General features: G+C 31.5%; 1 protein-coding gene and 1 long non-coding RNA gene across 2 annotated transcripts; both read right to left on the bottom strand.

The window, feature by feature from the left end:
* Positions 1 to 6,746: 6,746 nt before the first annotated feature.
* LOC136786057 (uncharacterized) lies at positions 6,747 to 7,742 on the bottom strand. Its single transcript, XM_066747539.1, has 2 exons — positions 6,929 to 7,742; positions 6,747 to 6,808 (listed from the first exon to the last, which is right to left on the bottom strand). Exons 1-2 carry the CDS (start codon positions 7,740 to 7,742, stop codon positions 6,747 to 6,749), a joined length of 876 nt encoding a protein of 291 aa, XP_066603636.1.
* Positions 7,743 to 13,170: 5,428 nt separating this feature from the next.
* LOC136776916 (uncharacterized) lies at positions 13,171 to 14,678 on the bottom strand. The gene is made up of 5 exons (XR_010823188.1): positions 14,491 to 14,678; positions 14,163 to 14,241; positions 13,907 to 14,078; positions 13,657 to 13,816; positions 13,171 to 13,541 (listed from the first exon to the last, which is right to left on the bottom strand). It is a non-coding gene; the product is annotated as an uncharacterized lncRNA (long non-coding RNA).
* Positions 14,679 to 14,894: the final 216 nt, after the last annotated feature.

The raw sequence follows: 14,894 nt of genomic DNA, 5'->3' as shown, positions 1-14,894 counted from the left end.
AGACTCCGTTGGACAACCCTAGTCATGTAATTTTCTTAGTGATGATTTAGATATTGATGGACCGGGCTACGCCTTACTTGACCTGGTGTTACCTTTTTGCTTGTGCCTTATATTTCCTACAGGGATAGTGCAGCAAGTAATTAGGTTCTTGGAGGGCTAGCGTTGGATAAGCTAAAAAGGGGTCTTTTATCTAGTTGGAATTGTTCATGCCTGGACTGAGAGTCATACGATTGATCCATCTCCTCAGTGTTATCTAATATTCACTCTCTTATTTCTAATTTATATATAGAGATTTTCTTGTAAATAATTATAACTACATTGCTCTTTTCTTTGGAAGTTAACAGTAGATTTGGGGAGAAATCCCATGTACAACTGTATAATTATCTTAACTTTATACTTGTGAATTGATAGACAGAGCAGTTATAGAATATAATCCTTATTTTGATTTTTATTAATGTGTACTGGTAATTTTCTTAGAGAATCCACTTTAATTTCACAGCATGCCACGTCCTTGAAAAGTCTCAAGCCGGCAAGCCTCAGACTGACTCATACATAAGGTTCATGAGCCTGGCGCTCTTTATAAGTAAAGTCTGTGTGCCTTTGCAATGATTTCTTGTTAAAATTGTGTCTTCCCCACAATAGCAGGAATTCATGTCGCAACTTGTGTGGCCCGAAGTAATAAGTGCTGTAAACATATTTACGCTTTGATACATTATATAAAGTGTCATCAAAGTTTAACAAAAACTAGCTACGAACAGCAATGGGGGAAACCGTCAGCATCACAAATATCCAAACTAATGAATTTAAAAGGGAAAAAAGTCAGTGATTTAATTATACAAAAAGTAATTTTGGATGAGAACAATAATAATATAGCACATTTTTCTTCCAATAATTTTACTGGAATCAATTGTGCTGCTTGTAATATAATTGCTATAGAAAGTAAAAACAAATTTGACAAAGATAATAGCATGGTAGCTAGGAAAGCTAATGAAGAAAGGCAAAAATTAGTTGAGCAGGAAAATATTGTGGCTTGTGCTAAATATTTCATAGAGTCCTTTTGTAAGATGCCACTTTGGGGAGAAAAGTTCTCCTTTTTTGATGAACATCAAAAGCAAAATTATTTGAATAAAATTGCCTTATCTGAGGCTGAAATTATTAAAGTGTATGTAAAAAGAAAAAATCAAAGTCAGTGTGAGGAATGGATTGAGTGTAGACGTTTACGCATAACAGCTAGTTTAAAAGCTCATAAAATAAAACAGCTTAAAAAAAATCTGCAATAAATCTTGCTAAGGAATTCTTAACAAAAAACAGTACAATGCAACATAAAAATCTCCAATATGGACTTCAAAAAGAAATAGCTATAATGAATATAAGAAAAACTTTAAAGTTGAAGTCCAAAGAATTGGATTTTTCATTTCACCTCTTCAGCCATGGCTAGGAGTTTCGGTTGATGGTGTTGTTATGAAAGATGGAAGTATAATTAAGATTTTAGAAGTAAAATGTCCCATTACATGCAAGAACAAACCAATATATGATCAAATAAAGAATATTATTAATGTACCTTATTTGATTTTTAATAATAATAATATAGAATTAAAATGCAATCATGTTTACTACACACAGATTCAATTGCAATTATATTGTACTCTAATGAGAGTCTGTGACTTTTATGTTTGGTCCCCAATTAGTTCATGTAAAGTCGAAGTACATAAAAATGATGCATTTTTATCAATATTGATACCCAAATTAACATCATTTTTTTTTAATTTTTATTTACCTATATTATGTGATGACAATTGTGATATAGTAATGTAGGAATTTGTTATAAAATATGCTTAGTTACACTTAGTTACATGTTGTTTACAAATTTTCGAATTGTATTTTGTTTTTCGGAGTGAAATAGACGAGTAGTCAGTTGTTGTAAAGATACGTTGAAGAGAGGACGAATAAAAGTTGTTCTTTAAAAAGTAAATTTGTATTCTTTCCTACAAATTGGGGGCTCGTTCGGGATATAAACGGAATTAATCTGTGAATACGGAGTAATGTGAAAGTAGTGTAGAAGAATCTATTAAAGTGAGTTAATAATATAAGAGTGGTGTGCAAAAGTTGAGTATGATGGAGGCTCATATGTTCACGGTTGCTGAGCTAAAAGCAAAACTCAGAGAACGAGATTTACCAGTTTCGGGAACAAAGAATGAGCTAATAAGTAGATTATATGAAGCTGATCCAGATGGAAATTTTCTTGAAGAATTATCAGTTGCTAGGAGAAGTGTAACAAATGATGTACGTTATGTTGAACCTAATGAAGAAAGTCTGTTTTTAAATAATGAGATTCGTGATAATGGAAGAGGATTATTAGAACAAGAATTGCAATTAATGAGAGAAGAAATAGAGTCGCTTAAAGAAATGCAACGATTAAGTGTAGAAAGAAGATCAGCGAATTTAGAGCAGATTGAAGTTCATAGACCTGCTAAAATTAATGTAACGTTGATAGCGGATTTATTAAGAAACTTTGACGGTAATTCAGGAGATTTTGAGTTGTGGAAAAAGCAACTTATTATGTTAAAAAGAATTTATCATATTGATGAAGATCATACTAGAATTCTAATAGCAATGCGACTTAAAGGCAGAGCTTTAGAATGGCTTCATTCTAAGTCTAGTCATATGGAGTTACCTATTGATAATTTGTTGGAAGATCTGGGGAAAGTATTTAATCATCGACCGAGTTGTATTGTACTGCGCAAACAATTTGAAGAGCGTATTTGGAAGAAATCTGAAAGTTTTCAAGAATATGTTCATGATAAAATTATTTTGGGCAATCAAATTTGTATTGTTGAGGGAGATCTTTTAGATTACTTAATAGATGGAATACCTAATATTGCATTAAGAGATCAAGCAAGAATAGGAAGGATTCGTTCAGTAAATGAATTGGTGGAAGCATTTTCAAAAGTGACCTTGAGTGAACAAATAAATACAATTACTGTGAAAAAAGCTGAGAATTCTGATAAGAAATCTACTCAAGATCAATCAGGAGTGTCACGAGTAAATCGTACATTTAGGTGTCATAATTGTGGAGGAAAGAATCATTTTGCCAATGATTGTCGATTTAAAGATAAAGGTACAAAATGTTTCAAATGCGGGAAATTTGGACATATCGCTTCGAGCTGCAAAGATACAGGTGAGATCAAACATGTTGATAGTTGCAATGTTCATACGAAATCACTCACTGGAATATTCAAGCAGGTACAAATGTTAAACAATAAAATGAAAGCATTTATTGATACTGGGAGCGAACTTCATTTGATGTCAGTGTTTCAATATGTAAGGTTAGGAATGCCATTGTTTACAGGATCTGAAATTGTTTGTAAAGGGATTGGATTGGAAATGATAACAACATTAGGAAGTTTTAAAACTGACATTTTAATAGATAATAATGAATTTCAAGTAACTATACATGTTGTATCAGACAAATATTTAAAGCATGAATTATTGTTAGGTTGTGAGATTCTTATAGAAGCAGATATGATAGTTCAGAATAACAACGTGACATTTTCAAAGAAAGAGGTTATTGTAGCAGATGATTTTCCAGAGATAATGTGTATTGAATTATTTGATGAAGAAGAAAATATAGGAAAAAATAAAATAGATTTGCAATCCATTACTGACGAAACTTTAAAGAATCGTTTAGAGTTGGAAATTAAAAATTATAGTCCGAAGGAAGAGAAAAAAACTGGTATAAGATTAGAATTAATTTTAAAGGATGAAATACCTGTGTATGAACGTCCGCGGAGGTTATCCCCAAAAGATAAAGAAATTGTTAATAGTCATGTTCAAGAATGGTTAGATCAAGGCATCATAAGAACTAGTTCATCAGAATATGCTAGTCCAGTTGTTCTAGTCAGTAAAAAAAATGGTAAAACACGATTATGCGTTGATTATCGGAAGTTAAATAAGAAAATTATTAAAGACCGTTATCCACTTCCATTAATTGAAGATCAGTTGGATAAATTACAAGGATCTACAATTTTTAGTACTTTGGATTTGAAAAATGGTTTTTTTCATGTACCTGTTAGTAAAAAAAGCATAAAGTACACCGCTTTTATAACACCTGATGGACAGTTTGAGTTTTTGAGAACACCATTTGGATTATGTAATTCTCCAACAGTATTCCAGAAATTTTTTAATGCAGTTTTTCGTGATCATATTAATAAAGGTCAAGTTCTATTGTATATGGATGATCTGATTGTTCCATCACGATCTGAATTAGAAGCAATTGAGAATGTTTGTAGTATATTAAAGACAGCAAGCAGTTATGGTCTAAAAATCAATTGGGATAAATGTTTTTTACAAACAAAAATTGAGTATCTCGGGCACATTATAGAAAATGGATTTGTGAAACCATCACAAGGGAAAACATTGGCTGTAATGAAATTCCCAAAGCCGAGTAGCATTAGTGATGTACAGAGTTTTCTTGGTCTTACGGGATATTTTCGTAAGTTTATTCCCAACTATTCAATAATTGCACGTCCTCTTTCTGAATTGTTAAAAAAGGATGTTAAATTTGTTTTTAATGAAAATCAAATTATGGCCTTTGAAACTTTGAAGAAAATCTTATCTGACGATCCAGTTTTGAAGTTGTACCGTACAAATGCTTCCACAGAGTTATGTACTGATGCCTCTCGTTTTGGATTAGGTGCCATTTTAATGCAATGTGATTCGGAAGATCAGAAATTTCATCCTACTTATTATGCTAGTTGGAAAACCACAGATACTGAATCTAAATATTGTAGTTATGAGTTAGAAATACTCGCTATAGTTAAAGCATTAAAAAAATTTCGAGTTTACCTTATAGGTATACCTTTTAAAATTATTACAGATTGTCAAGTTTTTGCATTAACAATGCAGAAACGAGATTTATGTTTAAGAATTGCTAGATGGGCATTAATGCTAGAAGATTTTGATTATACTATTGAACATAGGCCAGGAAAATCTATGTTACATGTAGACGCATTAAGTAGACACCCTTTGAATATAATGACAATACAGGAAGATAATGTTAGTTTAACAAATCGAATAGTGTTAGCACAACGTCAAGATAATAGTTTGAAAAATGTTTTTCAAGAACTTGAAAATGGTGTTAATAATGACTTTGTTCTTCAAAAGGGAATACTGTACAGAAAGTATAACGATAATTTATTATTAGTCGTTCCCAAAAGTATGCAATATGATGTTATTAAAGCAGCACATGAAAATGGTCATTTTGCTACCAATAAAGTAGAACGAATTCTCAAACAAGAATTTTGGTTTGAACAAATGCGAAAAAAAATAGAATAAAATTATAAAGAATTGTATAGCATGTATTTTAGCTGAGCGAAAGTATGGTAAACAAGAAGGTTTATTACATAGTATTCCTAAAGGAGAATTACCACTAGACACATTACATGTTGATCATTTAGGGCCAATAACAAGGTCTAAAAAAGGATATGCTTATATATTATTAGTGGTTGATGGTTTTAGCAAATTTGTATGGATTTATCCTACTCGCTCTACAACATCAAATGAAGTACTTATTCGATTGACTCAACATGCTGTAATTTTTGGTAATCCAAGGCGAATCATTTCCGACAGAGGAACTGCCTTTACATCCGTTGAATTCCAAAGTTATTGTGAAAAACAATGTATTGAACATGTATTAATTACAACAGGGATCCCTAGAGGTAATGGTCAAGTTGAACGAATAAATAGAACTATTATTCCTATGTTTACCAAACTTTCTGCTCCTTATCCTGAAAAATGGTTCAAATATGTAAATCAGGTACAACAATATCTTAATATAACGCCTACACGTAGTACAGGATTTAGCCCTTTTGAAATAATGATAGGAAAGCGAATGCGATTATCAGATAATAGTATGATTCGAGAATTACTTGAGAAAGAAGAAATTGAGAGTTACCAGAATGATCGATCAGAGTTGCGTGCAAAGGCTCGAGAATCTATTGAGAATATTCAGCGAGAAAATTGTAAATATTACAATAAAAAAAAATGTAGTGCGAATGTTTATCGTATCAATGACTTAGTTGCAATACAAAGAACACAATTTGCACCGGGAAATAAATTTTGTAATAAATTCTTAGGACCATATAAAATAACTAAAATTTTGAGAGGTGATAGATATATGGTTGAAAAGATTGGTGAACATGAAGGCCCTCGAACTACAAGTACTTCAGCTGATTATATGAAACGATGGTTATCATCAGATGGATACAGTACAAGTGAAGAGGAAGATGAAGACGAATGAAGAACAAATTTGGGGTCAAATTTAAAAAAATCAGAATGGCCGAATGTAGGAATTTGTTATAAAATATGCTTAGTTACACTTAGTTACATGTTGTTTACAAATTTTCGAATTGTATTTTGTTTTTCGGAGTGAAATAGACGAGTAGTCAGTTGTTGTAAAGATACGTTGAAGAGAGGACGAATAAAAGTTGTTCTTTAAAAAGTAAATTTGTATTCTTTCCTACAGTAATATAAAGCTAAGTAAGAGACAGAAAGAGAGCAGGTTGATTGACGGACTATACTAAATATGTTTTTAAAGTTTGAAAGAAATTTATATAATGTTACATAAAATGTTCAATTTTATTTGTGTAGCAAAAACGGATGTATATAATAAATGCTTATTCTATGTATACAGTTGTTCATTTTCATTGTCGTAATAGTAATAATAAACTCAATATATTATAATAAAATTACAAAATCATTTTTTGCATATTAGATAATGCACTTTTGATAATTGGAGGCTGTAAGTTTACTAAAACAGCACACATATAAATTATAGCATCAATATATGGTAATAAGCTTACAGTTACTTTATTTAAAATTCGGTATGTTTTTATTCGATGCATAATTCTTTCGATATGTATACGTATACTTGCAATTTCTTGCGTTTCATTTACTTCAGCTGCCGAAAAATAGTTATTTTTTAAAAAAGGAGGCATTACTAAGATAACACCATTTCCTAATTCATCTAATTTAGCTTTTATAGATGGAAATCCTTTGTCAGCTAGCACCATATCTCCGGGTTCTAATAAATTTAATAAACCGCTTTCATTAGTTATTTGAGTGTCTGTTGTTCTTCCCCCATATGATTTTGATATTATTGAAATATATCCATTAGGAGTACATCCCACTAGCACTTTTATAGTGAAGCCTTTCTTATAATGAGAATAAAATTGCACTCTTTGACTTATTTCTGCAGGCTGCTCCGTTGGAAATTCAGTGCAATCAATGATAATTCTACAGTTTCTGTACTTATCTTTAAAAGCGTCTGGCAATAATTCTTTAATAGTCCCTTTTGATGGCCAAGTGATCAAATCTTTACATTTTATTACTAATATTTGCAAACTATTTTTAAAATAACGAGAAGTAGTAGTTCTATGAATATTGAACAATACTCCTAGGGCAGACGAAGATAATCCTAATTTTATTTTCATCAAGAAAAGCAGCAAATAATTTTCTTTAGATATTTTTTCAGAATTGACGTTTACAATAAGTGTTAATAATAATTGAAATACTTTTATTCGTACACCAGCTAAGGTATTCATTTCTTCATCACTTACAATAGATTCATATCCATGAAATCCACTCTTATATTTAGATATACAATTTCTTTTTGCACTATAATCCTCTGGGCCAACACATTTATCTTCAAATGTGATGTCACTTCCACAAATTACATCTTTCATTCTTTTAGAATTTAACAGTTTTGCACTAACATTTCTTTCAAAATTGGCCTAAGTCTCTGCTTCACACTTATCGTTACTATTATATGTGTTACAAATAAACATATTGTAATTGGAAATAATGGAATTCGTTTCTGGTAAGAAGTCCACTTGTGTTTCTTGACATCTATTTTCAATATTTTCTTGTAGTATATTTATACAGTCAGTATTAACGGGATCCCTCAAGCCCTCTGTAGCCAACATTACGGAACGAAAAACGAGGGAAAATTGTCCAGCGTTATTTTTCGACCGATTTTAATGATTTTGGGCTTGTTGGAACCGTTAAGACTCGCACCTTGTCATAAAAAAGCTTTATTTTCCAAAAAATGAAAAAAAAATCAAATTGTTTAAAAAATTGTATTAATAATATTTAATCGCAAAACAAATCGAAAAATCGGGCTTCTTTATGACGAGGTGCCAAACCTAACGATTCCAATAAGCCCAAAAACATTGAAATCGTTTGAGAAATAGAGCCGTACCATTGTCCCGCGTTTCTGAGGTGGACGAAAAACTAAAATTTTTAGGAAGGAAGCTAGGCTTCCGCCCCTCTCGCGGCTCACGCTAACGTGTTCCCCCACTCCAGTTTCGAAACTTACTGCGAAGCTTTCCTCATATTTACGCTATTCCCCTATCTGTAGCTATACACATATAAATATCGCTAAAATAATGTTGAGAACATTTCATCTTGCCGATATAATGAAATTGCTAAAAATGCAATTATCATTTTGAAATAATATTGTAGAAAAGGAGATTTCGTAATGCTTGAAATATAGGGCATACGTCGAAACGCGGGACAATGGTACAGTCGTATTTTTCAACAGAATTTAATGAGACTAGTAATAATTAAAGCCATTCTTCATGTAGATTATCCTAAAGAGCTCGCATTTTCGCTAAAGCTTATAGTTATTCAGCTATATGAACGATTGAAGTTGCACGGCGCACAAATACATATTTCTTCTCTCGCGTAGATCAGCTGTTGCGCACGTCCATCTTCAATCGTTCAGAACTGGAAAACTATAAGCTTTATCGAAAATACGAGATCTTTAGGACAATCTACATGAAGAGCGGTTTTAATTATGACTAGCCTCATCAAATTCTATTGAGAAATACGCCTGTACCATTGTCCCGCGTTTTGCCGTAATTTCAGGTCTTCAAGCGTCACTGACTCGTTCATTCTACTATTTATTTCGGAACAAATAAAAGTACGATTACACATTGAAAAATTACATTAGAAGCTCTCGATAATGTACCTGACATTCATCGAATCTGCTCGTGAAGAATGGCCTACTAGATTTGTAACCAGCTGGACAGCTTCAGGTCTCTAGTTCTCACCAAAGTGTGAAATGTCACGGTGACGTCAGATGACGTCACGATGACGTTTAGGAGTCGTGGTGGGGAGAATAAGGAGAATCTGGTAAATTGCATATACTCGAGTGTAGCGGTTGATCGTCTTAATTTTGTCAAAAGTATATCATCTCAGGATAAAATGGTATAGTAAGAATTTTCTTCTTTCTCTGTCTAATAGCATAAGAGTGAGAGAGAAAGACATATGATACCCCATGTGCCCATTGATTCTGCTCGAGCACGTTTTTGGTATAGTGATAGAAGCGGTAATAATTGTAAGATCGAACGTGCTTCGCGAAGCGAAGCGAAGCGAAGTTCGATCGAGATTATATGAAAGCCTCGTACAAAGAGATTACATGGTAGTATCATATTGTTCCCGCTAGATGTCGCAACAATTCAGAGCTAAAAACATTGAGACTACTCAATTCCCCACCTATGTACTAACCTTTTCCCTACCTACAGCCTTCTTGTTCCTCACTTTTCACAGCCAAATGTTTAACTAATATAAGGGGTATGGGGTAAATATTGGGTGGGATGTAATCTCTTTGTACGAGGCTTTCATATAATCGCGATCGAACTTCGAGATTACATGGTAGATGTTCAGAGTAAACATAAGATCTGATATCTGTTAGAATCTTTATTAATAAAGTAATTAAATTCTTCATATAATCTTCTATAACCTTTTTATAACAAAAATTAACTTCTTTAATGGACTTATAACCAACCCTTATGTTAATATTGCAGATACGAATTCTTTACTATTGCTAAGGCCTATTGGTCTGTTATAGAATTTTTGAAATGCTTTAGAACCTCTCGTCCATCCTGCCGATTTACGTATTACATCAATATCTACTCCTCTCGATGCCGCAGACGATGTTGATGCATGTCTTGTTGAATGAGCCTTAAATGTTGATGTATCTATTCCACAATTCGATAGAGTCTCCTTAATCCATCTACTTACAGTTTGTGCTGAGGCTTTTTTAAAGGGTTTTTTATGGGTGATAAACAATTGTTTTATGTCACCTCTAATTTCCTTAGTTATTTCTAAGTATCTTTGTATCGTATTGGCTGCACATAATTTTGGCTTTTCCGTAAAGAACGGCAAAACAATTAAGGGTTGTTGCCTACCAGGACCTGATGTTTTCAGCAGATCTGGTATCTTAATAATTATTTCCCTCGAATTAACTCCAATATTGTCTACATTAATTGCAGTAAGAGTTTGATCCCTATGACCTGTTGCCAATGCTAAAAGCATTGATACCTTTTCCGTCATCTTTTTTAAAGTTGGGTTTTCCAGATCTACCAAATCTTGCATCTTCTCTAGAACCAATGATACATCCCATATATATTCATATCTAGGCTTTTGAGGTCTTAGTCTATATGCTCCCTTCATGAATCGAGATAAAAGTCTGTTGTTTCCCATCTCTTTTCCTGAAATAAATGATATGGCCGCCTTATGAGTATTTAGTATACCGAATGAAACACCTTTTTCAAATTCCTCTGTGAGAAACTCTAGGACTCTTGCAATGGTGGGTTTAAAAGGATTTAACCTTGCTTTATCACAGAAAACCTCCCATTTCTTTAGACTAGTATCATATTGTTTTCTTGTTCTATTAGCCAGAGAAGCTAACAAAATTTCTCCAGTGTCCTCCTTCATTTTCTTGTTTAGGATTATTCTCCTGATACCTTCGCTACAATTAACTCTAGGGTTTCTGACAGAGGATGGACCTGGGATCTGCAAGGAGATAATAACATGTTTATATCTGGGCCAAGAATTGCGTAATCTTTCCTTAACGTTAAATACAATGGGCACCAGGATTGGCCTGGCCAATTTGGTAATATGATAATTCCCCTTGCCTTATCTAACATAACTTTCATCAGCGCTCTCAAAACCATTAAAAATGGGGGAAAAGAATAAAAATATATTCCTGCCCATGATATAGTGAATGCGTCAATTGCAAAAGCATCCGCATCCTGGTGCCATGAACAGAATTTTTTACATATAGCATTATGCACTGATGCAAACAAGTCTATCTGCGGAATTCCAAACAATTCCACTACTTTTCTGAAATATACTTCTGATAGTTCCCATTCGATATCCATTTTTATTATTCTTGATAGACGATCAGCACCAATATTTTCTTTCGATGATATGTAAGAAGCGAACAACCATACGTTATTCTTCTCTGCCCACGACCATATTTTTCGAGACAATGAATTAAGATTTTCAAATTTTACTCCACCCATCTTATTTATATAAACGATGGCTGTCGTATTATCCACCCTTAACAATATATTTTTTGACCTTAACAATGGTGAAAAGGATATAAGTGCTTTATAGATGGCTAACAATTCCAAATAGTTTATGTGGTAATTAAGGTCTTCCTTAGACCAAAAACCATGGATTTTCTTTTGTCCCATACCCAGATAGCACATGAGCATCCTTTTAGTATTATAAAATGTATCTATCTTTACGTAGTCAAAATTGTTCGTTCAATGCGCGGAAAAGCATAGTAATATCTTGTATACTTTAGAGAAATATATGGTATTCTTATAAAGCAGATTTAAAGCAAAGAATGCAAGTACACTAATTTTATACTAACATAGGGAGAAAATAGGAAACTTTCCCAGATAGCACAGGAGCATCCTTTTAGTATTATAAAATGTATCTATCTTTACGTAGTCAAAATTGTTCGTTCAATGCGCGGAAAAGCATAGTAATATCTTGTATACTTTAGAGAAATATATGGTATTCTTATAAAGCAGATTTAAAGCAAAGAATGCAAGTACACTAATTTTATACTAACATAGGGAGAAAATAGGAAACTTTCCCAGATAGCACAGGAGCATCCTTTTAGTATTATAAAATGTATCTATCTTTACGTAGTCAAAATTGTTCGTTCAATGCGCGGAAAAGCATAGTAATATCTTGTATACTTTAAAAAAATATATGGTATTCTTATAAAGCAGATTTAAAGCAAAGAATGCAAGTACACTAATTTTCTCCCTATGTTAGTATAAAATTAGTGTACTTGCATTCTTTGCTTTAAATCTGCTTTATAAGAATACCATATATTTTTTTAAAGTATACAAGATATTACTATGCTTTTCCGCGCATTGAACGAACAATTTTGACTACGTAAAGATAGATACATTTTATAATACTAAAGGGATACTCTTGTGCTATCTGGGATATTTGTGTGTATACGTATATATATATATATATATATACATCTATATTGTTAAGCCTAGTAAATTAAACTATATAATGCTGTAAATTATTGACTGCCTAAGTTGGACCACCGCTGCAATGAACTACTACTGAAGAAACTATTTATATTAGAAGGAGAGAAACACACACACACACATACATATATATATATACATATAATACATATAATATAACATCAGCGCATCAAACTACATGCAATACTTATATGCTTCTAGTCTTTCAAATTGCACTTATATACAAAAGGAACATTTCATAACCACTTGCGAGAAAGTTTCCTACTTTGAATGTCCACCTAGCGGTGACTCGAAAGCATTTATCCGTTCATATTGTAGCTGCATAAAAGTAAAATTTCTTGTAATCAATTTTAGCTACATATAATCTTCAAAACTTGTAACATTAAATTAGCATGAAACTAGTGAACATTTCTTCACCTTTATGAGAATTCTAAGACTAGTGGTTAATTTTGAGCTAACTTTGTCATCAAGTAGTATTCAATAATATATTAGATTTTTAGGCTATCACGTGAATTCTTTACTAGCTGGCAATTATAACGCTTTTCTTAGCATTTGTTAGCATACTTAAGTTACATGCATCTATGTAGCTGAATACACTGTAATAATTGCTGTTAAAAGTATCATTTTAACGCTTACTCAACATTGCACAAAATTTGAGGATTTATTTCATTACAAGCCATATTTGCTAGCATTGCGTGATATTTTTAATAAAAAAAGGAAGAAAAACAGTAAAAATTTGGCAGTATTTTGAGGATTCTAGAGGTAGATGATCTACCCTATTAAAATCTATAAAATGTTGTGTTTAATTGAATTAATATTACATTTATTAACATTATAAAAAATAAGTCCAATAAGCATAATTAAATTTGAATTAACAAGCGGAAAAATAGTAGTAATAGTATGCATATATAATAGTTATTCATTAGAAAATAAAAATTATTTAACTTCAGTAATTAAAAAGTAAAGTAATATTTTAAAGCATCAATTATTTTAATAAGTCCATGTATTTTTGACGAACATTCTCTTTGTCACTGCCCCTTTCACTTTGATTTTGCTTATTTCTTGACATCATGTAATGCCTCTGTGATGCATTTTTTAACGTTATTTTCATTTCTTCTGAATATTCTTTTAACGTGACTTCGGAATTCAATTTTTTATTCTTCCTTAGTACGGCTGTAATGTATATAGAAATCATGATTAATATATTTTACAGTTATTAAAAGATTATAAAATTGATATATAAGGATTTTAAACCTTAAAAGATCTATTTAGTAATTGGTATACTTACAAAAAAACAACAAGCTTAAGCTTTATTCATAAAAATGAAGCTTGTTACTCTCTTTCCACGAAATATGGTTTGCCACTAATCGATCGGTAACTACGGCTTTCAAAAATTGTTGCAGTGTAGTCCTTATATGTTGTGTGAATAATGGTAATAGATATGATTCCTATATGAAAGAAGGAAAATTTCTCAAATAACTTTATTTTTAATTTTCATCACAGATAAATTTTATGAAAAGGAATATTGATATACTTACTAATTTATTTAATTTTTGTTCATTTGAACATAACTCTGTAAAATCGTTTACATCATCTATCGGCAGTTTCAGTTCTGTAGCCACTTCTCTTAGATTTACATTTTTTACTCGAGAGTTATTTAATAATAAATCCAATTTTTCTTCTATTCTTTGTGAATGTTGAATTATGTTCCTAAATTATAACAATAGTATTTATAACTTTTATGTAAATGAAAAACTACATGTGTGTATATATTATACAAATAGGAAAACTTACGACAATTGCTGTTGGTAAATATTTTCATTATTAACCTGGAACTCTCCCTGAGATCTTATTGCTTCACTTCTATTTTGATCTGTATATATAGTGTAATAAAATTGAAATTAGTAAAAACGTTTACAAAATTTGCATAAAAAGAATATTTATATAGATCAATTAAATATTTTTCAAATTTGAACTTTCTGCTAAGCACTACAGTATTTAAACAATTGCTATTTTTTATATTCGGTAATATAAGAAAAAATAACTCAAAAGAAATAGTTTTAGATGTAGTGTAGTATAATACTAACAGGAAGTATAAAGAATTTCATATATTTTTATATACCATTATCGACGCATTAAGGTCTGTCCGCACTTGACCGTGCCGAGTACACATCGCTCCTGCACCAAGTCCGTAGCGTACTGCCAATAGTGAGTAAAATGTGCAACTTAACTTCTGTATTTTTTATTAATTTATTAAAAAAACTTATATGTGATGAATTTTTATTAAAATCATGTTGTGTTATAAATATGTATAAAAAACATGTATTTTAATTTTAACCTATTACTGTGTAACGTATGGTGTATAAAAATAATTGAAAATATATATTTTAAATTAAATTTACGTTGTTGATATTTTTTCAAGAATAACAGATCATTAAATTTATATTAATAAGAAGGAGCTATATTCTTGAGTCGTAAAGTCCATTGGAGCTTGCAAGTCAACTACAGATCCAAAATTTACAGCAA

The sequence above is a fragment of the Prorops nasuta genome, unplaced genomic scaffold (genome assembly GCF_024137725.1).
Source record: "Prorops nasuta isolate Cenicafe-Biocafe unplaced genomic scaffold, Cenicafe_Pnas_1.2 PNAS00001, whole genome shotgun sequence".
Taxonomy (NCBI): domain Eukaryota; kingdom Metazoa; phylum Arthropoda; class Insecta; order Hymenoptera; family Bethylidae; genus Prorops; species Prorops nasuta.
Note: the sequence above shows the minus strand (reverse complement) of the source record. Positions and strands in the feature narration are given on the sequence as shown.